This window comes from Rhinolophus hipposideros (genome assembly GCF_964194185.1).
Source record: "Rhinolophus hipposideros genome assembly, chromosome: 3".
Lineage (NCBI taxonomy): Eukaryota > Metazoa > Chordata > Mammalia > Chiroptera > Rhinolophidae > Rhinolophus > Rhinolophus hipposideros.
In genome coordinates, this window is record NC_138049.1 from 47,810,016 (window position 1) to 47,835,071 (window position 25,056).

The 25,056-nt window shown below is 37.9% G+C and overlaps 2 protein-coding genes across 2 annotated transcripts in view; one reads left to right on the forward strand and one right to left on the reverse strand.

The window, feature by feature from the left end:
* SEC63 (SEC63 homolog, protein translocation regulator) overlaps positions 1-24,695 on the forward strand; it is a 68,231-nt gene extending 43,536 nt beyond the window's left edge. The window contains exons 17-21 of the mRNA XM_081045315.1: positions 4,765-4,923; positions 6,964-7,065; positions 10,429-10,527; positions 22,530-22,634; positions 23,617-24,695. Coding sequence (XP_080901441.1) covers positions 4,765-4,923; positions 6,964-7,065; positions 10,429-10,527; positions 22,530-22,634; positions 23,617-23,760 — 609 coding nt within the window. The 3' untranslated portion in view covers positions 23,761-24,695. The remainder of the gene's footprint in view (positions 1-4,764; positions 4,924-6,963; positions 7,066-10,428; positions 10,528-22,529; positions 22,635-23,616) is intronic.
* LOC308492010 (elongation factor 1-alpha 1) lies at positions 21-2,286 on the reverse strand. The gene has a single exon (XM_081036276.1). The coding sequence runs from the start codon at positions 2,224-2,226 to the stop codon at positions 838-840; it is 1,389 nt and encodes a 462-aa protein (XP_080892402.1). The 5' UTR covers positions 2,227-2,286; the 3' UTR covers positions 21-837.
* Positions 24,696-25,056: the final 361 nt, after the last annotated feature.

Genomic DNA, 25,056 nt, shown 5'->3' on the forward strand with positions numbered 1-25,056 from the left:
TTTTTTTTTTTTTTTTTTTTTTTCAACTTCAGTATCATTTATTTTTCCTAGAATCTGTATACAATTAACTGTAGCAAGACAGTGTTCAGTATTACTTAACCCTCATTTACTTTAGGCTCTTTGAACTACCTCAGTATTTGTAAATGTGAATTCACATTCAACTGAAAAACTAAAGTTTGACATACCAACAAATTTACTCAATATTGATGTTAACTATACAAAATTTTATATGCAACATGTGGACTTTATTACAGAATTTGGCCTTTGTAAACTAGCTTACACATCAAGTTACTCTTTGCTTATCTGTCCTAACCTATTAGTAAGTGTTGCACCAACAGACCCCCTCCCATAGCTTTATGTAAACAGATGATTCCTCCCCTTAAAACAAGGTGAAAAAACCTAAAGTTCCCACCCAGAAAATGTTAACCCCAAATTATCAAATTCTAGTTTCAGCAGATGTAACACCAGAAATAGGTTATGGGCAACTCTAAGTCTTACCTAAGTAGTACTATGGGAAATTACAGTGTTGACCAAAAGAACACACAGGTTTCTCATTAAACTTTGTTTTAATGGGTCTCAAAATTCTGTGACAGATTTTTGGTCAAGTTGTTTCCATTAAAAAGTACTGATTTTAAAAACTAATAACTTAAAAACTGCCACACAAAAAAACAAATGGTCCACAAAACATTCTCCTTTCCTTCTGAAGGTTTTACGATGCATTGTAATCATTAACCAGTCTTTTACTATTACACTTAAATGGCCAATTGAGACAAACAGTTCTGAGACCGTTCTTCCACCACTGATTAAGACTGGGGTGGCAGGTATTGGGGATAATATTCATTTAGCCTTCTGAGCTTTCTGGGCAGACTTGGTGACCTTGCCAGCTCCAGCTGCTTTCTTGTCCACTGCTTTGATGACACCCACAGCAACTGTCTGTCTCATGTCACGAACAGCAAAACGACCAAGAGGAGGGTAGTCAGAGAAGCTCTCAACACACATGGGCTTGCCAGGAACCATGTCAACGATGGCAGCATCACCAGATTTCAAAAACTTGGGGCCATCTTCCAGCTTTTTCCCTGAACGACGATCAATCTTCTCCTTCAGCTCAGCAAATTTGCAAGCAATGTGAGCGGTGTGACAATCAAGCACAGGTGCATATCCGGCACTGATTTGGCCTGGATGGTTCAGGATAATCACCTGAGCAGTGAAGCCAGCTGCCTCCATTGGTGGGTCATTTTTGCTGTCACCAGCCACATTGCCACGACGAACATCTTTGACAGACACGTTCTTGACGTTGAAGCCCACATTGTCTCCAGGAAGAGCTTCACTCAAAGCTTCATGGTGCATTTCAACAGACTTTACTTCAGTTGTAACATTGACTGGAGCAAAGGTGACCACCATGCCGGGTTTGAGAACACCAGTCTCCACTCGGCCCACAGGGACAGTACCAATACCACCAATTTTGTAGACATCCTGGAGGGGCAGACGCAAAGGCTTGTCAGTTGGACGAGTTGGTGGCAGGATGCAATCCAGAGCTTCAAGCAGTGTGGTTCCACTGGCACTGCCATCTTTACGGGTGACTTTCCATCCCTTGAACCAAGGCATGTTAGCACTTGGCTCCAGCATGTTGTCACCATTCCAACCAGAAATTGGCACAAATGCGACTGTGTCAGGGTTGTAGCCAATTTTCTTAATGTAGGTGCTGACTTCCTTAACAATTTCCTCGTATCTCTTCTGGCTGTAAGGCGGCTCAGTGGAATCCATTTTGTTGACACCAACAATTAGTTGTTTCACACCCAGTGTGTAAGCCAGAAGGGCATGCTCACGGGTCTGCCCATTCTTGGAGATACCTGCTTCGAATTCACCAACACCAGCAGCAACAATCAGGACGGCACAGTCAGCCTGAGATGTGCCTGTAATCATGTTTTTGATAAAGTCTCTGTGTCCTGGGGCATCGATGATGGTCACATAATACTTGCTGGTCTCAAATTTCCACAGGGAGATATCAATGGTGATCCCACGCTCGCGTTCAGCTTTCAGTTTATCCAAGACCCAGGCATACTTGAAGGAGCCCTTTCCCATCTCAGCAGCCTCCTTCTCAAATTTTTCGATGGTTCTTTTGTCGATCCCACCACATTTGTAGATCAGATGCCCAGTAGTGGTCGACTTGCCGGAATCTACGTGTCCAATGACAACGATGTTGATGTGTGTCTTTTCCTTTCCCATTTTGGGTTAGATTCAGCGGTGGTTTTCACTACACCTGTGTTCTGGCGGCAAACCCGTTGCGAAAAAAGCTATGTTAAGTCTTGAAATACGGTAGTGTAAGTCCTCAAATTCTTTTTTTTTTTTTTAATTATGAATCTGGGAATTTTTTAAATTTTTTTTATTGGGGAAGGGAAACAGGACTTTATTGGGGAGCTGTGTGTACTTCCAGGACTTTTTTTCCAAGTCAAGTTGTCCTTTCAGTCTTAGTTGTGGAGGGTGCAGCGCAGCTCAGCTCCAGTTGCTGTTGCTAGTTGCAGGGGGTACAGCCTACTATCCCTTGCGGGAGTCGAACCGGCAACCTTGTTGTTGAGAGGACACGTTCCAACCAACTGAGCCATCCAGGAGCTCAGTGGCAGCTCAGCTCAAGGTGCCATGTTCAATCTTTAGTTGCAGGGGGCGCTGCCCACCATCCCTTGCGGGACTCGAGGTATCAAACTGGCAACCTTGTGGTTGAGAGCCCACTGGCCCATGTGGGAATCGAACTGGCAGCCTTCGGAGTTAGGAATATGGAGCTCTAACCGCCTGAGCCACCGGGCCCTCCCAGTCCTCAATTCTTATTTCACTTCTTCAAAATTGTCTTGACTATTTTAGATCCGTTGCATTCTAAATGTTTGGAATAAGCCTGACAGTTTCCACCAAAGAAAAAGCAGCTGGAATTTAGACTGGTATTGCATTGAATCTGTGGTTCAATATGGGGAGAATTCACGTTACCAATACTGAGTCTTCAGTCAAGCATGGCTTATCTCTATGAATTTGGATCTTCCTAAATTCTTCTCAGTAGTTTTTTATAATTTCCAGTGACAGTGGTATGGCATATCTTTCATTAGACATACTTCTATGTATTTGATATTTTCTGGTGCTATTGCAAATAACATTAAAAAAATTCATTCTGCAATGTTTATTGCTGGTATATGGAAATATAGTTGCTTTCTAAATATTAATCTTGCATCAAGGAGTCTTGATGAATTGATAATAATTCTAACCATTTGTAGACATGTTTGAAAAGTTTTTCTATATACACAATTATGCCATTTGTGAATAAAGACAGTTTTACTCTTTTTCGTTTTAATCTTTATGCTCTTTTTTCCTTTCTGCCTTATTATACCAACTAGAACTTTCAATGTAATGTTGATTAAAAGTGAAGATGGTGGTCACCCTTCTCTTGTTGATCTCAGGGAGAAAGCAAACATTTCACTAGTAAGTGTGGTGTTAACTATAGGGTTTTGTAGATATTCTTTATCAGGTTAAGGAAGTGTTTCCTTTTATTCCCATGCTGAGAATTTTTATCATGAACAGATACTGAATTTTATTAAATGCTGTCCCTCCATCTATTGAGGTGATTGTATGATTTTCTTTCTGTTAATGGGGTGAATTGTATGGACACGTTAAAAATTTTTAGACAGTCATTACATTCCCAGAACAAATCTCATTTGATCACAATGTGGTATCCTTTTTTATATTTATCTGGATTTGATAACATTCAGTGTAATATTTTGTTTTGGATTCCTGCATCTGTTTTTATGAGAGAATATTGGTTTGTCATTCTCCTTTCTTGTAATATCCTTGCCATGTTTGGTATTGGGTTTGTGCTGGCCTCAGTAAACACATTGGGATGTGGTCTCTCTTTCCTGGAAGAGAGTGTGTAAGGTTGGATTTCTTTCTTATTTGGAAGAATTATCGAGAGAAGCCATATGGGCTTAGAGTTTTAAAAAGGGGCTTCGTTACAGAGTTCTTGTCTTTAACATATTCAACCTTTATTCTTATATCAATTTTCGTACTCGTGTTTTTCAAGGAATTTGTGTATTTCCTCTTGAGTTATCAAATTTATTGACATAAAGCTATTCATAATATCCTTTATTTTTAAGGTCTTTTGGATCTATAGTTACGTCTTTTATTCCTAATATTGGTAATTTTGTTAATCTTTTCAAAGAACCAACTTTTGTTTGGGTTTTCTTTTTGTATATCTGCTTTCTCTTTAATTGGCTTCTGGTTTGTTTTATTTATTTCTACTTTGTTTTGCATTTAATTCGCTTTTTCTTTTCTTCTTGAAATGGACTAGTAACTATTTTGTCTGGGATATTGGCTTTCTTTGCTGCATTGTACTCTGTCAGTTTAGAAGATAATGTTAAACTCCGCAAACAATACTTTTCTATAAACTTCCCATTTCCCCGTCTCAAATAAAATGTATTGCATAGTTGATGTTTTTGAAAGATAAGCTGTTTCAACCATTGTGGTAGCATGCTTTGCAAATAGAACTTTTATTTTACAAACTATGAAGAATGAATAAAATAATTGACAAATAAGCTAAATGTTAAAGCCTTCAGTCTGATTCCCACATATTTATGAATAAGAATGTTTATAATTCTCTAAAATTCTATATGAATGGTGAAATTATCATCTTGAGCCAGTTCAAATATGACAGTAAGTTACCTTCAGGGACTCAGAGTAAGATACTCATTGAGATACTCAGAACGTTTGTGGTTGTTTTTTCCTTTTTAGGAAGCTGCTGTAAAAGAAGAGGAAGACGAAGTTTCTGATAAAGGCAGTGATTCTGAAGAAGAAGAAACCAATAGAGACTCCCAAAGTGAAAAGGAGGATGGTAGTGACAGAGATTCTGATAGAGAGCAAGATGAAAAGCAAAGCAAAGATGATGAAGCAGTAAGGTTTAAATGATTGGAATTACACCTCTGAGGATGGTTTTGGTTATTATTAATAACAAAATAAATGCTTGCTTGTTTGCTTATCAGTTTGTTACCAGTATATTTTATAATCCTGTATTACTTTGTAAGAATAAATTTGAGGGGTAGTGGTCAGAATTTAAAGAAAAGTAGTTCCTAACAACGATTGGAGATCCTAATTTTCTTAAATCTTAAATTGCTCGGTAGGTTAAGCTCTGAGGTAAAGTCAGTTTGGTCTCTTAAGGCAGTTTTCAGTGTTAAAGACGACTCTGGAACTATGAGTAAGGAAAGGTGGGTTTTGAAATAGGTAGCAGTTACTTGGAAGAGTCTCTCAAAAGTTCCATGTAATATTTGGGGTAAAGAAACATTATTGGGACCTCTAATGTCAAGAGGTTGAATAAGGGGAAAACTAACCTTTACAGAATGCCACCTTATTTCAAGACGTAGATAAGACATTAAGGAAAGGGAATTTCTAAGTCATTTATTAAGATTGTGAGGGGATAGAGAAGAGAAAAAACCTCATGACATGGCATTAAGTTGCACATGATTTATGGGAGGGCTATAGAAAAGAGTATTTGGTGGACAAATAATGATCCTTAGAAAGAAGTTCCCAGCAAATGAACTGTAAACTGCTCATCGGTTTTCTTTATGTTTGTGTTATTCTTTTTGACTGGACCATTGATCTACAGTAACTCTTGTGGTTTAAGAGAGAAAAACAAATTCCCTAAATAACCTCTGAGACAAAATCAGAGGCCAGAAAGAGGAAAGGGTAAAGGGCAAAAGATAAAAGTAAAAGAAATAATGTACCTGCCCTTGGGAATCGTGGGGAAAAAATAAGCATGGCTGTTTTTAGCAATTACTGTTTTTGTACTTTGGGAATCAAGTTGATAGCCAGAAAATTAAAACGATCAAAGAAATTATCCTCAGCCTTGCTTGGAGAAAGAGTTGACCTATTTCTTTCTGAATTTATTAGGGTTAGTAGAGGTGACCCATAAGATTTTGGCAGACTAATTTCTTCCAATGACCAAAACCACATTCATTCAATTGGCAAGTAATTATACAAAAAACAAATAATTATTCATTATCTGTCACATTTCAAGCACTGTTAGATGACAGGAGTGCAAAGCCAAATGTGAAACAGTGCTTGCCCTTGAATGATAGTGGGCTAGTGGGGAAAGCAAGTAAATGAATAGTATAAAAGAGATTATGCACGTTTTGCACAAGGTGCAGTGATAGCACAAAGGAGGGAGTGATCAACCCAGTCCCGAGATGGAGGGAAATTTGTGGTACTCAGGAGCTCATACTTTAGGCTTTAGCTGCTCCTCAAACAATAATGAGTAGGAATTTGCCAAGTAGAGAAAGGGGACAACAAAAAATCCAAGCAGGTTTTAGGAGTTGTGAACCAGCTTGGTAAGTTCAGAGAAGTCTTGGTATCGTGAAATGACTAGAATATAAAAGCCAAGGAGTTGACATTCATTATTATTCAGCTTCAGCCTCAGGTGTACAGCGCAGTGGTCAGGCATCTGCATCATCCCTGAGGTCATCTCCCTAATGAGACAAGGGAGGGGGAATCACCTACAATCCAACAACTCAGATATAACTACTTGTAACGTTTGGTACATAACCTTCTAAATTATTTTCTGTTTATACATTTATAGGTATGTGTATTTTACAAATGTGGAGTTCTGTGTAATTATTGTTTTGTAAACTCTTAAATGTTTTAAATTTCTTTCCATATCATTAAATAGTCTTTTTTAATTTTGGGGAAAAAAAAGCCAAGGAGGAAGGCAGTGGTGAGAAGGGCCCAGGTTAGATCATGAACAGCTGTGTAGTCGTGCTAAAGGGGTTAGATCTAATTTCTGAACAGAAGCATTGTTAAGTTTCGAGCAGGGAAATGATCAGATTTGGGACCGAACTCAGTAGTAGTTAGCATTGTCAGGAATAATAGCTAGAAGATGGGAACTCCTCAAAATAATCAAAAACATAGTTGCTTTCAAATACTTAATTTTTATTTTACTAGGAGTGGCAAGAATTACAACAAAGTATACAGCGAAAGGAGAGAGCTCTACTGGAAACCAAATCAAAGATAACACATCCTGTTTATAGTCTTTACTTCCCTGAGGTGAGTTATACACACCCTGTTGTTTTCCTTACTCCATTCACGTTCTCTTCAGATACTTCTCAGTTGCCCTTTGTCCCTTTGTGGTGTGTGCTGGCTCAGATGTGCTTAATGTGGTCTGTTCTTGAAAGGCCACATTTTTGAAGGGTATATTTCAATATGAATTATGTTTAGTGAATGTGTTGTTTGAAAAGAATATTGTTAACTTTTTAAGAATTTCTGTGGTTTCCTGTGCTTCTATCTTTTCTGTTCCGATTACTGAGGTTTGTGCTTTACAGTGACTTCTCATCCGCAGTTCAGGCAGTCTTAAGTACACAAAAGCATGTCTTGGCTGTGACTATGTGGCTATTGTGAGTCTCTCACTTCTATCAAATATTAAATAGGATGTAAAGTTCTTCCACTTTTCCCGTGGGTTTTCTCTGAGGGTCTTATACTGGCCACCTGGAGCCACTGGACTCGCCCTGGTGCCGGTACTTGCCCCAGTCCGTGGGAATCGTGGGGCTTGCTAAGTCCAGTAAGAACCGAGCATGGCTGAACCAGCAGCTCAGCACGGATCACGGCAGTGCTGTTGTTCTCTTGTCCTTGTTTGCTTTGTGATTGTGGCTGCTCGGCTTTTGATCTCCACGACAGGCTATATCATTTGTCTTTCAAATGAATTTGGAATTTGCTTGCCATTTCACTTTTGTGGATGATTGTCTGCGGCTAGAGGTCAAGCAAGAACTGGTTGCCTCTTAGTTCAGGGAAGCTGTTCCACAGACTGCCTCACAGCTTTGCCCAGAACCTTCTGCTTACCACTCATGTTTGGCAGGTGCTTTCATGTATAAATCTGCTTTCTGCTCTAGAATGTCCGTGCAGAGTTGCTGGAGCTGCTGAAGGCAGAGTCCTAAGTCATTTGGCTTTCCTCATCAGAAGTGAGTGGCTCTGCACGGACTGTTGTTTTGACTTGGGGAGAAGTCAGCCCAGGATGCCGTCTAAGTGCACACGCTGATCTCCTGGCGTGCCCTGATCGTGAGCCCATCTGTCAGGGCACTCTGCCCATCGCACTGCTGGTCTGCCAGTACCACGGCTCCAGACAGCAAGCGAATAAATGCCACTCATTGATTGTGTTTTATAAGTGCCATGGGATTCTATAAACTGCATAATTTTTATCCTTAAAACAGACAGTTTCATTTTAGACCATGCTTAGTTAATAGGCAAAATATTATCACTTTCTTAGAACATTTTAGTAGTAAAAATACCTCTTTCTAATTTAACCTGCACCTGCATGGTAAACATCTCAAAATATCATTTATCAGATAAAACTTATTCAGAATTTTCCTAACATGTCCCTCTGTACCTTCCCAGGTACCTACCCAGCTACCCTGTCACACTACCCACTTAAATTACTTAAAGATTTATGTTAATAATTCACTTCCATGTTATTGAAGTGCATTTATAACATTTAATAAGAATGGTTGGAAATCACACACAATAGAAAAACAATTTTGTTTAAAGTGCAGATAACTCGTGGCAGAGCTTTTCCACCTTCGCCATGTGCATGCGAGTCTGGGCGCAGGTGCCATGCCACAGATTGATATTCACTAGCTTCTTAGTAAATATTTCAACTAAGTCTCACTTTAATCAAGTGGCCCGGGAGAGGGGAGGGAAAGGCATTCTCCAAGTGGAGAGGTAACGAAGAAAGCAGGTTCTGGAAGATACCCCTGTGCTTCTGATATTATATGCATGTTCTGGTAATAATATTGCTGACAATGAAATGCCATGTCAGAACCACTTAAATAATAGAGGTGTTTACCTCGTTTCATTAATAATCATAACTTATTTACTGCGCTCTATATGCTAGACATTCTAACTTACTTTACTTGTATTAGCTCAGCTCATCTTGAGTACACAACCTGAGGTAGGCACTCATCGTTTGACAGAGAAGAAAACTGAGGCTTAGAGAAGTGGAATAATCCAGATCGGTGTGGCTTTAAAATGGCTTCGGCAAAGTGTAGCCTGCAGACAACTCTGCCTCCTGCCCGTTCTTGTGAATGAAGTTTTATTGGCACACAGCCACACTCATTCTTGTGGCACTACAATGGCAGGATTGAGTAGTGGCAACAGATGCTGTGGCCCACAGGGCCCAGGTATTACTACTCTACTTTGAGTCCATCATGTGTTGACTCACTTTGTGTGTGTGTGCGCACACAAAATTGTGGGTAGTCTTAACCCTTAGGGGAAGCAGAAGCTGGGTTAATCATGCACCTGTGATTTATTTATTCTGCTTATTAACGTTGCAGTGCTTTGTAGTTTAAGGTGTATAAACAAAAGAACTTTTAGTTGAATTTAGTGTAGCACTATTAGAAAGATAATAAACCAAATTTTAGTGTCTTGTGGTTAAAATAAAAGAGAAAGTGCAAGTGATTTGGGCTTATAAACAGTTCCCTTAAGAAACCTTTCAGTAAAAAGTTATGTCTTTAACCTTCTTTGGACAATTGAGAATTTAGAACAGCCTGGTGTTGTTTTGGTTAAGTGAGTATTTAGAATACTCTAGAGTTTATTTTATTTTTGGCCTCAGAACATTTTTCTTTAAGCCATTTTAGAAAGATATCTTTTCTACCCAATTCTTAAACAGTGGATACTGAACAGATGAGTAGACAGTTACTGACGTGTGCTGTAAGTTCGTGATGGTCACTGAGCAGACGAAGTTTGATGCTTCCACACTGCTTGGTCTTTTCATTTTTTTATAGTTTTCTGTCTCTCATGGGGTCTCCCTGCTGTCATTGTGCATTCTGGTGGCAGTTTTTTTTACTGAGCTCTTTTTCTGTTCCTCATCTTTTATGAAGTATAACTAAAAATGCTGAGATTATTTATATTAAAATTATGTGCATTGAAAGGTATAAATAGGCTTTTAGAATCCCAAGATGCTCTCTGATGAGTAACGTGTTTTAATGTATTGATGCCTCATTTGGTTGACCAAGTCTCTTCCACTCTACTTTCTGGCTTTTGCTTATTACTAGGTAAGATCACTAAGGTTATTTGCTAGATGATAATTATAATAGTTTATACTGTTTTCTTTTTAAGAATATCTTTTGTCATTTAAGGTTGATCAGGAGTTTTTAAATACAGAGGCCCATCAATAGGGTTGAGGAGGCCATTTGAAATTTTGTTACAAACAAAATTCTTTTGGAGAGCGGATCTAGAAATGGTCATGAACAATTTATTCTTTCGGTAAATATTTATTGAACATCTGTTTTGTACCAGGCACTGTATCAATGCTGGGGATACAGCAGTGAGTAAAATAAGGGCAGTAACTCTAAAATGAGACAAGGCAAAAAGATTTCTCTAGTTTTCTGATTATTTATACTCTTTTTTTTTTCTTTGCAGGAAAAACAAGAATGGTGGTGGCTTTATATCGCAGATAGGAAGGAACAGACATTCGTGTCTATGCCATATCATGTCTGTACATTAAAAGATACAGAAGAGGTAATTATCCAACAATGGTATTCCAGTTTTTATAAATGTACAACATTTTGCCATCATGCTACTTAATAAAATCTTTTTTTTAAAAACGGTTTATCATATTTGGCTTATTGCATTTTATTTATTAAGACATAACTGTTCTCTGAGTATCTCTTGGGGGAAGCTCATTTGAAATTTATAAAGTTTGAATGGCTAAAGGTAGACAATTTTGTCAGTCTTTTGAAAACTTGTTCTCAGTTTATTTGGGGGAATTTTCACTGTTAATGTCTAAGAACATATGCCTTTCTTTCTCTCCAGAATTTAATTACACTGTACAAAATGTATGGTTTTTATCCTCGTTGGATTAGTGCTAAGATATATACATATATATTTGTTTTTCTTATAAACCAACGTAAGAATGGGTGATTACATTTTCAGCATGGGATGTTTGGTTACGTGGCATTGTCCACTGTTAATGAGATCACCACGGTTGCATTTGATGACCATATTTTACCCCGTGGGAACTTCTTTCTGTTTTCTTACTTTTGCTCTTGATTTTTTTTTTTAATTTATTGGGGTGACAATTGTTAGTGAAATTACATAGATTTCAGGTGTACAATTCTGTATTACATCATCTATAAATGCCTTGTGTATTCACCACCCAGAGTCAGTTCTCCTTCCATCACCATATATTTGATCCCCCTTACCCTCATCTCCCACCCGCCCACCCCCCTTACCCTCTGGTAACCACTAAACTATTGTCTGTGTCTATGAGTTTTTGTTTCTCATTTGTTTGTCTTGTTCTTTTGTTGTTTTTTGGTTATATACCACATATCAGTGAATTCATATGTTTCTCTGCTTTTTCTGTCTGACTTATTTCGCTTAGCATCATACTCTCAAGATCCATCCATGTTGTCACAAATGTTCCTATATCATCTTTTCTTACCCCCGAATAGTATTCCGTTGTGTATATATACCACAACTTCTTTATTCATTCATCTATCGAAGGATATTTTGGTTGTTTCCATGTCTTGGCCACCGTAAACAAAGCTGCAATGAACATTGGAGCACACGTGTCTTTATGTATAAATGTTTTCAGATTTTTTGGGTAGATACTCAGGAGAGGGATTGCTGGGTCATATGGTAATTCTATTCGTAATTTTTTGAGGAACCTCCACACTGCCTTCCATAACGGCTGCATGAGTCTGCATTCCCACCAACAGTGTATGAGGGTTCCTTTTTCTCCACAGCCTCTCCAACACTTGTTACTATTTGTCTTGTTGATGATAGCCATTCTGACTGGGATGAGGTGATATCTCATTGTGGTTTTCATTTGCATTTCTCTGATGCTTAGTGATGTTGAGCATTTTTCCATATGTCTATTTGCCATTTGTGTGTCCTCTTTGGAGAAATGTCTCTTCTGGACCTCTGCCCATTATTCAGTTGGGTTGTTTGTTTTTTTTGTTGTTGACTTTCATGAGTTTCTTGTATATTTTGGATATTAGACGCTTATCGGAGGCACTGTTTGCAAAAACCTTCTCCCATTCAGTTGGTTGCCTCTTTATTTTGTCGATGGTTTCTTTTGCTGTGCAGAAGCTTTTAAGTTTCATATAGTCCCATTCGTTTATTTTAGCTTTTACTTCCATTGCCTTTGGAGTCAAATTCGTAAAATGCTCTTTGAACCCAAGGTCCATAAGTTTAGTACCTATGTTTTCTTCTATGCAATTTATTGTGTCAGGTCTTATGCTTAAGTCTTTGATCCATTTTGAATTAATTTTGGTACATGGTGACAGATAGCAGTCCAGTTTCATTCTTTTGCACATGGCTATCCAATTCTGCCAGCACCGTTTATTGAAGAGGCTGTCTTTTCTCCATTGTATGTTTTTTGCTTCTTTGTCAAAAAATTATCTGTCCATATTTATGTGGTTTTATTTCTGGGTTCTCAATTCTATTCCATTGGTCTACGTGTCTGTTTTCCTACCAATACCATACTGTTTTGATTTTTGTAGCCCTGTAGTACAAGCTAAAGTCAGGGAGTGTGATACCTCCAGTGTTGTTCTTATTTCTTAAGATTGCTTTGGCTTTTTGGGGTCTTTTGTGGTTCCAAACAAATCTGATTTTTTGTTCTATTTCTTTAAAAAATGCCATTGGGATTTTGATGGGAATTGCATTAAATCTGTGTATCGCTTTGGGTAATATGGCCATTTTAACTATGTTGATTCTTCCAATCCATGAGCATGGAATGTCTCTCCATTTCTTTGTGTCTTCTTCAATTTCTTTAAAAAATGTCTTATAGTTTTCAGCATACAGGTCCTTCACATCCTTGGTTAAGTTTATTCTTAGGTATTTTATTCTTTTTGCCGCAATTGCAAAAGGAATTGTTTTTTGTATTTCTTTTTCTGAGATTTCATTGTCAGTATATAGGAATGCAATGGACTTTTGTACGTTGATTTTGTAGCCATCAATTTTTCTGTATTCGTTAATTGTTTCTAATAGCTTTTTGGTGGAGTCTTTAAGGTTTTCTATATGTAACATCATGTCATCCGCAAAAAGTGATAATTTAACTTCTTCATTCCCAATTTGGATGCCTTTTATTTCTTTCTCTTGCCTGATTGCTCTGGCAAGGACTTCCAACACTATATTGAAAAGCAGAGATGATAGGGGACAGCCCTGTCGTGTTCCTGAACGTAGAGCAAAGGGCTTCAGTTTTTCACCATCAATTATGAGATTAGCTGAGGGCTTGTCATATATGGCCTTTATTGTGTTAAGGTATTTTCCTTTTATACCTATTTTATTAAGTGTTTTAATCATAAATGGATGTTGTATCTTGTCAAATGCTTTTTCTGCATCAATTGACATAATCATATGATTTGTGTCCTTTATTTTGTTTATGTGATGTATCACATTGATGGATTTGCGGATGTTGAACCATCCTTGTGCCCCAGGGATGAACCCTACTTGGTCGTGATGAATAATCTTTTTAATGCATTGTTGTATTCGATTTGCTAGAAATTTGTTTAGGATTTTTGCATCTGTATTCATCAGAGATATTGGTCTGTAGTTTTCTTTTTTTGTGTTGTCCTTACCAGGTTTTGGTATCAGGGTAATGTTGGACTCATAAAATGAGTTAGGGAGTACTGACTCTTCTGCAATTTTTTGGAAGAGTTTGAGCAGGATTGGTATTAGATCCTCTTTGAAGGTTTGGTAGACTTCACTAGTGAAGCCATCTGGTCCCGGACTTTTGCTTTTGGGAAGGTTTTGGATGACGGATTCAATTTTGTTACTGGTGATCGGTCTGTTTAGATTTTCCAGTTCTTCATGGTTCAGCCTTGGAAGGCTATATGTTTCTAAGAACTTGTCCATTTCTTCTAGGTTATTGAATTTGGTGGCATATAGTCCTTCATAGTATTCTTGGATGATCCTTTTTGTTTCTGTGGTGTCCATGATAACTTCCCCTTTTTCATTTCTGATTTTGTTAATTAGTGTCTTCTTTCTTTTTGTCTTAGTGAGTCTAGCCAAGGGTTAGTCTAGCCAATTTTGTTAATCTTTTCAAAGAACCAGCTCTTTGTCACATTAATTTTTTCTATTGTCTTTTTGTTCTCTCTTTCATTTAGTTCTGCTCTGATATTTGTTATTTCCTTTCTTCTGCTGACCTTGGGTTTCACTTGTTCTTCTTTCTCTAGTTCTTTAAGGTGTAACATGAGGTTATTTATTTGGGATTTTTCTTGTTTCTTGAGATAAGCCTGTAATGATATAAATTTCCCTCTTAAAACTGCTTTCGCTGCATCCCAAAAATTTTGGTAGGATGTATTTTCATTGTCATTTGACTCAGGCGTTCTTTAAAAGTATGTTGTTTAATCTCCATGTATTTGTGTTTTTTCCTGCTTTCTTTTTGCAGTTGATATCCAATTTCAAAGCCTTGTGATATGCTTGGTATGATTTCAATTTTAAGTTTGCTGAGGCTGATTTATATACATCCTTGAGAATGTTCCATGTACACTAGAAAAGAATGTGTAGTCTGATGTTTTAGGATGAAGTGCTCTGTATATGTCAATTATGTCCATTTCATCTAATGTGTCATTTAGGGCTAGTGTCAAATAGGGCTACTATTTCGTTATTTATTTTCTGTTTGGATGATCTATCCATAGCTGTCAATTATGTAGTTAAGTCCCCTAGTATAATTGTGTTTTGGTCAATTTCTCCCTTTAGTTCTGTTATTAGTTGCTTGGTATATTTCGGTGCTCCCTGATTGGGGGCATAAATATTGATGACTGTTATGTCTTCTTGTTGTATAGTCCCCTTTACCATTATGAAATGTCCATCTTTGTCTCTTGTTATCTTTTTCACCCTGAAATCTGTTTCATCTGATATCATTATGGCTACACCTGATTTTCTCTGGGTACCATTTGCTTGGAGTGTCAATTTCCACCCTTTCACTTTGAGTCTATGCTTGTCCTTGTAGCTGAGATGTCTCTTGGAGACAGCATGTGGTTGGGTTTAGTTTTTTGATCCAATCTGCTGCTCTGTGCCTTTTTATTGGTGAGTTCAGTCCATTTACATTTCGGTTGATTATTGATATGTGAGGATTTCCTGTCATTCTGTCTTTTGTTTTCTGGTAAGGCTGTGTCTCCATTGTTTCTTTGCCTTTTTGTTTTTGTCTATTATTTCTGTATGGTGGTATTCTATGATGTTTCCCTCTGTTTCTTCTTTTATTACAGTATATATTTCAGTTCTGAATTTTTTTTGAGTGGTTACCCTTAAATTTATGTAAAAGAAAGTTTGATATTTAGAGTATTCCATTTTCTTCAGCACGCTTACTTTCTCCATTCCCATATTCCGGTTCAGGCCTTTACTCTCCCCCTTTGTATGTTTCGGTTGCCACAAATTGTCCCTGTTTATGGTGGTCGAATAGCCTCTTTTAGTATTTCTTGTACTGCAGGTCGTGTATTAGAAAATTCCTCAGCTTCTATATGCCTGGAAATGTCTTTATTCCTCCTTCATAACTAAAGGATATCTTTGCTGGATATGTTATTCTTGGCTCATAATTTCTCTCAATAGTTTGAATATTTGGTTCCACTCCCTTCTGGCTTGTAGAGTTTCTGCTGAAAAATATGATGATAATCTAATGGACTTTCCTTTGTAGGTTACCATCTTCTTTTCCCTGGCTGCCTTGAGGATTTTTTCTGTCATTGATTTTAGACAGCTTCAATACAATGTGCCTTGGAGAAGGCCTGTTGGGATTGAGGTAATTAGGTGTTCTATTTGCTTCTTGGATTCGAGGGTCTAGTTCTGTCCACAAGTTTGGGAAGTTCTCATCAAAAATTTGTTTGAATATATTCTCTGGTCCTTTCTGTCTTTCTTCTCCTTCTGGTATACCCATTCTTCTTATATTGTTCTTTCTGATGGAGTCAGAAAGTTCTTGTAGAGTTCTTTCATTTCTTTTAAGTCTCAAGTCTCTTTCTTCTTCCCTCTGTGTAAATTCCAGGTTCCTATCTTCGATGTCACTGATTCTTTCCTCCATCTGGTCAACTCTACTACCTAAGCTGGTTATTTCATTCTTAATTTCTTCTATTGAGTTCTTAATCTCCAGAAATTCTATTTGGTTCTTTTTTAAAATTTCAATCTCTTTCATAAAATGCTCACGTTGTTCTTTGATTGTGTTTCTGAGTTCATTAAACTGCCTTTCTGTGTTTTCTTGCATCTCGTTGAGTTTTTTCAGAACCGCAATCTTGAATTCTCTGTCATTTAAGTCATGTATTTCCATATCTTTTAAGTTCCCTTTCTGGAGACTTTTCACTTTCTTTCTGAGCTGTCTTGTTGCCTTGGTTATTCATGGCAAGTACTGATTTATTTTTTCTCTTCCTAGACATCTACAGTAGTGGGTTCTGCAACAGGTTGATAGGAAGAGGTCTTTCTTTTGTTTTTCAGTACTTGTTGGTAGAATGTTTTATTTTCTCTCCGACTGTAGCCTTTTTTTTCTCTCTCACAAGGCAGTGCTATGTTTTCTCTGCACTATTCCAGCTTCTCACACAATCGGGGGATTCCCTGGGAGACGGGCTTCTCCTCTGTTAACAGTTCGCTTGGGTCACAGGGCGCAGTGTCCATGTAGGTATGCGGAGAGCTTTTGAAGTTCCAAAGCTCTTCCTGCACCAGATTCAGAGCCCATATGTTTCAGCAGTTCTGTTTACTCCTGCAGGGATCCTCCCAGATAGATGAGGCCAGGGGCAGGGTGAGTTGTGAGAGGCAGCCAGAGCAATGGCGGCGTCCACCACCACAGGTGGTCCTGCTTCCACAGCTCCCTCCCCTTTGCCAGAACTGGTTGGGCTGCGAATCTGCGGTCCACAGTTCTCAGAACAGCAAATATTCTGTTCTTTTGATCTGACACTGCTACTGTTCCAGTTCTAGCACGGGGCAGGTGGGGGTGGGGCGAGCTCTGGGAGGGTAGGGAGGGGCGGTTAGTCTCAGTGCCTAAGGCTTCTGTTCTCCGCTCGGCAGTGAGGGCTTAAACCACCGTTTTCAGCCTTCTTCCCTCAGTCTGTTCTCCGAGGTTCCTGCTGTGAGCGTTGGGTTCAGCCGTGTTATATGCTGCCCCCTCAGCACTGTGGGCCGTAAGCGGAGCCCTAGCAGTCCGAGTTCTTCCCTCTCCTGCAGCTGCGGTAGTTCCGGGATGCAGCGAGCTCGGAGCATTGAGCTAGGTCTGCGTCCTGCGCCCCTGCGGCTCCGTCCCTGCACTTCTCCCTTCCCTCCTCCCCCGCTCGCGCGATTCGCCCACCTGGAGGTGAATTCAGTAGTCGGCCTCTTCGTCTTGCCTGTCTGCTGTGCACGGAGTCCTTTGTGGAGTTATTGTTGTTCGATTAGTTGTAAATTCCAGGGGAGGTTTACAGAGGCTCACCTCATGCCGCCAGTTTGATGACGTCTCTTTCTGCTCTTGATTTTGTATGTTACCTTTTTAGGAAGACGGGTTCTGTCTGCCTGGCCTTGTTGGACAAGAGCAAGGCTTTTGAATTTGGAGATAGTTCTATGGTGTTGATGTTCAATCCAGAAAGATTTTTCCCCCCTTTATAGCCAAGTATAAATGTATGAAGTAGTTTGTTTATTTGACACTTAGAGCTATAGCCACCACCTTACAGGTATTTCTTTGACAGAGCAATTTCATTTTTTTAACTTACATTTTACCTACTTTTGAATAGATAATAACATTGATCTAGTTAAGAGTTCAGAAGATACACAAAACTGCATATTGAAACATCTTCCATCCCAGTCTCTCATTCACCCATTCCCTTCGTGGAGGCCATCAAGTGTTGTCAAATTTTTATTCTTCATCTGCTATTGTGTGTAAATTACAAGTAAATGCATTTGTATATCTTCTCCAGTTTTACACCTAAAGTGCCATATACATGTTCGGCACCTTACCTTTTTCTCTCAGTGGTGCAACTTTTAATTTGTCCCAAGTTAGTACAGAAAAGTCTCCCTCATTTGCTTCTATAGTTGCGTATTATTCCTTTGTGTGGCTGTTTATTTAGCACTCTACTGCTTAACAGACTTACCCGTTTCTTGTCCTTTGCTGCAGTGAGTTCACATGTCATTTTGTGTATATATACATGCATATCTGTCGGATAGTTTCATAGAGGTACAATTAATGAATCGGGCTCTGTACATTTGTAATTTTGATACATAGAAGTGGGCATTTATGTCTCCATAGGGAGAATTAATGTTTAAGTGTGCCCATTGCTTCTCAGTGTCTCAGACATTTTGAATGTCATTGCTAATCAAAAGGTGAAAACTGACATTTCAGCGTTACTTTTTCTCTCTGATTTTTTATTTAAAAAACTTTAAAACCTATAATAATGTTCTAAGCACAGTATTATGAACCCCTATAGACCTTTCATCTGCAGTGACCAGTTGTTAACATTTTGCCATATATGTTTTATATGTTTGTATGTGTACACACAAAGAACATACAGACACACGTGCATATTTCACCCCTGACCCACTTTAGGTACCTGCAGACATCATGACATTGTACCCCTCAATAACTGAACACGTATCTTCTAAGAACAAGGGCCTTTTATATCAGCACAATACAATTATTACATTCAGGAAATTTAACATTGATATGGTATTATTGTCTAATATGCAGTCCGTATTCAAATTTCCTCAAATACTCCACTAATACCCGTTACAGTCTTTGTCTTGTTTTTAAATTCAGGATCCAATCAGGGATCACACATTGCATATGGTTGCCATTCCTCGTTAGCACACTTCCTTGGCCTTTTTCTTTTTAAATTTTCATGCCATTGACGTTTTTGAGGCGTCCAGGCAAGGTATTTTGTAAATTAGCTCTTAATTTGAATTTGTCTCATTGTTTACTCATGATTGTATTCATCTTAAATATTTTTGGCAAAAATACAACATAGATGATACAACCTTATTGTATCATATCAGGGACACATTATATCAGTTTGTTTCACCCCGCGTTGGTGATAATATGGTTGATCATTTTTAAGGCTTTTCTCTATTGCGTAATAAAGGGGTTTTTCCCCTCTAATTTGTGGGGTGATATTTGGGCACTATATGAATATCCTGTTCTCCCACAGTCTTTTTACCCATTCATTTTGATGATTCTTGCCTGCCTCAATTTTTACTACCGCGTTTCCCTGAAAATAAGACCTAGCCGGACAGTCATCTCTAATGTGTCTTTTAGAGCAAAAATTAATATAAGACCCAGTATTATATATATTATATTATGTTATTATATATTATAAAGACCCGGTCTTATTTTACTATAATAAATATATATAGTAAAATAGTAAAATAAGACCGGGTCTTATAGTAAAATAAGACCGGGTCTTATATTAATTTTTGCTCCAAAAGATGCATTAGAGCTGATTGTCCAGTTAGGTCTTATTTTTTTGGGAAAGGTATGCTTGTTGTATTTAGTGTAGTTTAAATTTTATTTCTCTTAAAAGCGAAACCAAATATTTAAATTCATTGTATTTGAATTGTATTTTTTATTTTTATCTATTTGTGATAATTGTTCATTTTTGTTGGGTTATTGGTCTTTTAAGTTGGTTTTACAATATTTTTTTAAATGCTGTGAAATCAACCCTTTGTGGTATGTGTTGCAAATATTTGTTCCCTGTTTGTTTTACTATTAAGGTTGTTTTTTTAAATTTATTTTTTATTTTTTTGTTTTTAAGGTTGTTTTTGCCAAGTGAAAATATAAATATTTATTTATTTGCTTATTCATTTATTTATATTGGAGTTTTTTTAATAGTGTGACTAATTTTTTTCTTTTATGAATTTTAGGTTTTGTTTTACAGTTAGAAAGGCCACAGTGTGAGATTAATTTTTTTTTTTTTTTTAAATGTTCTTCCTGGGATGGCCTGGTGGCTCAGGCGGTTAGAGCTCCACGCTCTTAACTCCGAAGGCTGCTGGTTCGATTCCCACATGGGCCAGTGGGCTCTCAACCACAAGGTTGCTGGTTCAATTCCTTCAGTCCCGCAAGGGATGGTGGGCTCCGCCCCCTGCAACTAAGATTGAACATGGCACCTTGAGCTGAGCTGCCTCCCTGATGGCTCAGTTGGTTGGAGCGTCTTCTCAACCACAAGGTTTCCGGTTCGACTCCCACAAGGGATGGTGGGCTGTGCCCCCTGCAACTAGCAACGGCAACTGGACCTGGAGCTGAGCTGCGCCCTCCACAACTAAGATTGAAAGGACAACAACTTGACTTGGGGAAAAAAAAAAAGGGCTTGGAAGTGCACACTGTTCCCCAATAAAGTCCTGTTCCACTCCCCCCCCACAAAAGAAATACAGAAATTTGAACATGTTTTCATAGGAAGTGTACATGAAAGTAAATATAAAAATTTTTTTTAAAAGGTTCTCCCATATATATATACATATATACATATATATATATCTCCGTATGTGTGTGTGTGTGTGTGTGTGTGTGTATGTATATATATATATATATATATATATATATATATATATATATACACACACACATATATATATATTAGTTTTAATGGCATATTTTAATAAATAATCTTGCTTACAAAATCTGGATTTTGGAGATTGGAGGCAGATCACCAGAATATCCAAATGTCATCTTAGGAATCTATTCTTACTTTGCTCAAGTATATTTAAAATTTCTTCTTTGTGTTTGAAGTTTATGATTTGATAGGAAATGAAATATCTCCTTGACCTTTTAGGGCATTGGGCATTTGTAAAAGAAAAACTCACTTTTCCTGTGTGTTTCTCCTTTACTTTCACACTACTACCACCTTCATAACACTTCTGACACCACATGAGTGGATTTTCCCCCCCACACCAACTAATTCTCTGTGATAGCAGCTTGAATGACCTATAGTTTAATTCAGTGCTGACACTGTTTACCTGGATCTGGTAATATCAGATCCCACAGGTCAAGGCTCAGTCCCACAGGACTGCTGCCCCCCCCCCTTCAGATGCGAATCCCATGTCCCAGGTTGTCACCTGTACTTCCGACCAAATGGCTATAAATCAGGGTTCCCACGACTCCCTCCGTGGTTTCAGCAATTTGCCGGAATGTTTCACAGGACTCAGGAAAATACATTTACCAGTTTATTATGAAAGACTATGATAAAGGATATATATGAACATCCATATGGAAGAGATACATAGGTAAAGGTATGCTGGGAAGGGCGTGGAGCTTTCATGCTCTTTCTGAGCATACCAGTCTCCCATCACCTCCACATGTTCCCAACTGAAGCTCCCCGCAATCCCTTACTTGGAGAATTTTTATAGAGGTTTCATTACATAGGCCTGTAGATCATTAACTCAATTTCCAGCCCCTCCCCAGAGAATAGAGGGTGAGACTGAAAGTTCCAAGCTTTTAATCATGGCTTGGTTTTTCTGGTGATCAGCCCTCATCTACCCTGTTTCTCTGAAAATAAGACCTAGCCAGACAATCAGCTCTAATGCATCTTTTGGAGCAAAAATTAATATAAGACCTGGTCTCATATTATATAAGACCGGGTCTTAATAGTAAAATAAGACTTGGTCTTATATTAATTTTTGCTCCAAAAGACGCTTTAGAGCTGATTGTTCAGCTAGGTCTTATTTTCGGGGAAACTTGGTAGGAACCCACCAGGAGTCAGTTTGTTAGAACAAAACACATTCCTATCGCCCAGGAAATTCCAAGAGATTTATGAACCAGGGTCAAAGACCAACTATTAGAACAAAGTGGCTCCTAGGCTTCTTATCACTTAGGAAGTTACAGGAGCTCTGTCAGGAACTGTGAACACATTATATGTGTGTGTGTGTGTGTGTGTGTGTGTGTGTGTGTGTGTGTATACACATATATGTATATAGATTAGATATAGATATTTTCCTATTATCTCACAGTATTTATCTTAGAAATAACTTGGTGAGAATGATTGCCTTTCTGAAGTCTATTTTATTTCAACATTTCATTTATTATTTTATTTTAAAATATCAAATTAACATGTATGCCTTAAATTTGTACAGTGTTACATGTCAAATACATTTAAAAAAAAAAACTTTTACTTATTTTAAGTATGTTTTCCCAGGACCCATCAGCTCCAAGTCAAGTAGTTGTTTCAGTCTAATTGTGGAGGGTGCAGCTCACAGTGGCCCATGTGGGGATCGAACTGGCAACCTTGTTGTTAAGAACTCACGTTCCAAGCAACTGAGCTATGTGACCGCCCCCAGTTATTTTATTTTTGTACTTCATTTCTTCAAGTTGTCAAGGTGACGGTCAGCGCAGAACTTGGTGGCTTTAAACATGCTTTCTTAAATTGTGGAAATACAAATTAACCTTATCAATTCTGCCTAATTCAGTTTCCTTTTGTATGTCACATATATGTGTTGTTACAACTTCTGTAACGTTTGTTAGGGTTTTCTGTGTCACCTGAGTAAAGACCTACGGTAGCTATTAAATACTCTGGTCTAGGAATTTTAGGAGTGACCTGTTTCTTTCACTGCTCAAGATACAGATTTTAAGTGCTGATTTTGTCTTCTAGGTAGAACTTAAGTTTCCTGCACCGGGGAAGCCTGGAAATTATCAGTATACAGTGTTTCTGAGATCAGACTCGTACATGGGTTTGGATCAGATAAAACCTTTGAAGGTAAGACTAGTGACTCTTCAATAAGTATGGTTGCCTGTTTAAGTGCTTAACAGGTAGGGAAGCATTTCTCCTTTTGAAACATAAAATAGTCATAGAGGGCAAAAGAGGTCATCTCATACTTTATACACGATACACTTGATGGACTACTCTTTCAATAAACTGAACCTGTTGACTTAAAGTAGTGTAATGATTTAGAACGTTGAATATAAATTACTTTCTGATACCTTTTAATCGTGCTATAATATGCTATAACTTTACCATAGGGGTTCTGTTTTCTTTAGAGAAGCACATGTGTTTTTCCACATATTCTGTTGGAATGTTTATTAATTTCTGAAACTAATTTATTTTTTAGCATTTTAGAGTATACTCTTTGTGTAAGTATCATTTGAAGCACACTCCCATTAGTGTTTACCATTTTACTTGGGGTTTTTATAAAAGTATTTCCACGTTGTTAGAGAGATTGTGCGGCAGAGAGATTGTGCGGCAGTATTGTTTCACTGTGTACTGCAGTCCCAAAGGAAAGGGAGCCAGTAAAGACGTGCCTCTTTTTTTCCACAAGAGTACCATATTTCTTAACGTTGGCTATCGACTTTTACTTCCTGAGTCCCGAAGCTGCAAAATCCCTCTTTGAAAGTCACATTTGAGTTTTTCTTCCCTCATCAGAAGACTTACTAAGATATCACTCAATGTTCTTGCTCAAGAATCACAGTTATTAATCGTTCATGCCACAGAATAAATAGTATAACTTCCATAAAATCAAAATATTGAACTGTATTAGTAATTTAACTACATTTACATGTTAGTAGATTGACCGTTTTTTTTCCCCCTGGGACGAATGTCTATTCTAAATGATTGTCTTCAATTTAGAATTACAAATCTGTTTCTTTAGAAGTGCTTTGGTCAAAGAAAACCTTTTCTTTACCAGGTATTTCTTCCATTATTCATCCCCAAATTTCTGATGTCTACGTTTAATTCTTTATAGTTGGAAGTTCACGAGGCTAAGCCGGTGCCAGAAAATCACCCGCAGTGGGATACAGCAGCAGAGGGGGATGAAGACCAGGAGGACAGCGAGGGCTTTGAAGACAGCTTTGAGGAAGAGGAAGAGGAGGAGGACAATGACGACTAAGCAGTGCCGCAAATGGACCCAGCAGTCTCCCGTGCTCACCGTTTTGGAAGTGTACAATAAACCGGGGGCAGTGCAGGCCCGGTGTCAGGGAGGCGTTCCTTCTTATCTGGAAATGGATGCGTATCGTAGGCGGCCAGTGCTGGTGCCTTGGCACAGTCTGACAGACGCTTACGGCTTGGTAAAGCCTTTCAAGTATGCGATGGTGCATTCACTTCATTTGCAAGCGATAATAAACCCTTTGTTACAACTGTCCGAAGTGTGGGCTATGTATTATCTGATCAATTTATGGTCCCAGTAAAAGTAAAGGTACATGAGAAACAGTTTATAAATGAGCAACTTTTATTTGTTCAGCTTTAGTTTTAGCAAACATTAAAGTCTGATAAACACCACAAATAAGTTTTAAGTAACGTCTGCTCAAGTTTTAATCTTGATAAACTCTATCATTCACTTACTTACATTTGCAGTGATATAAGATTATTTATAACAGCTTCATTCCTAGCTTTCAACCTGTTATTTTTACCTATCTTGGTCATAAGTTGGCATTCTCTCACATTCCACATAATATAGAGGGCTACATTTTGGGATTTTCCTTTCTTAATTGCCCAAAGTTAGACAGATTGTAAAAATGGCTTTTAATGGCTTAAAACATTTTTAAGCCTCTATTTTAGCAGATCAGTGCAGGATCTAATTCTTTTTATAAGTTATAGGTCTAAAAATGATGGTGGGACCATATGTTCTCTGTTGTTGGTGACTTACTTTATTAAACCTTTTTAAAGAGGTTCACTATAAAAGCTGAAACACAATCTTAGCTTTTAATCTACCTGACTCTATCAGAAGCCTTTTAAGGAAAAAAATATATAACATGAAAAGGAGGCATTTTTTTTTTGTATTCATTTTGGACTCCTGTCAATAAAATAGTAGTTTGACTCATTTTATGTTTGTAGTGGTGTGTGTCTTTTTACTCCTAGAGAAAGGATGTCATAGGATAATTCTTTTATTTTTCAACTAAAAATTTAATAATAATTGTACATTACCGCTGAAGTGACTGCTATTTCTGTATACTATAGAAAAACCTGTGAGTCGGAGAATTTACCCCCCACACAGTGCAACCCTGAAGGATAGTGCTTATAAATTATAAAGAGTAGCAGTGTACACACAATGAACCATTGAGGTAAGATGAATATTTTTATTACTAGATACGGAGGAAGCATAAGTCTGTAATATAGGACTGATTGTAATAATCCTTCCCTATGAAAATCTCCATAGGCCAAAGTACTCTTGGAATACTAATCTGTG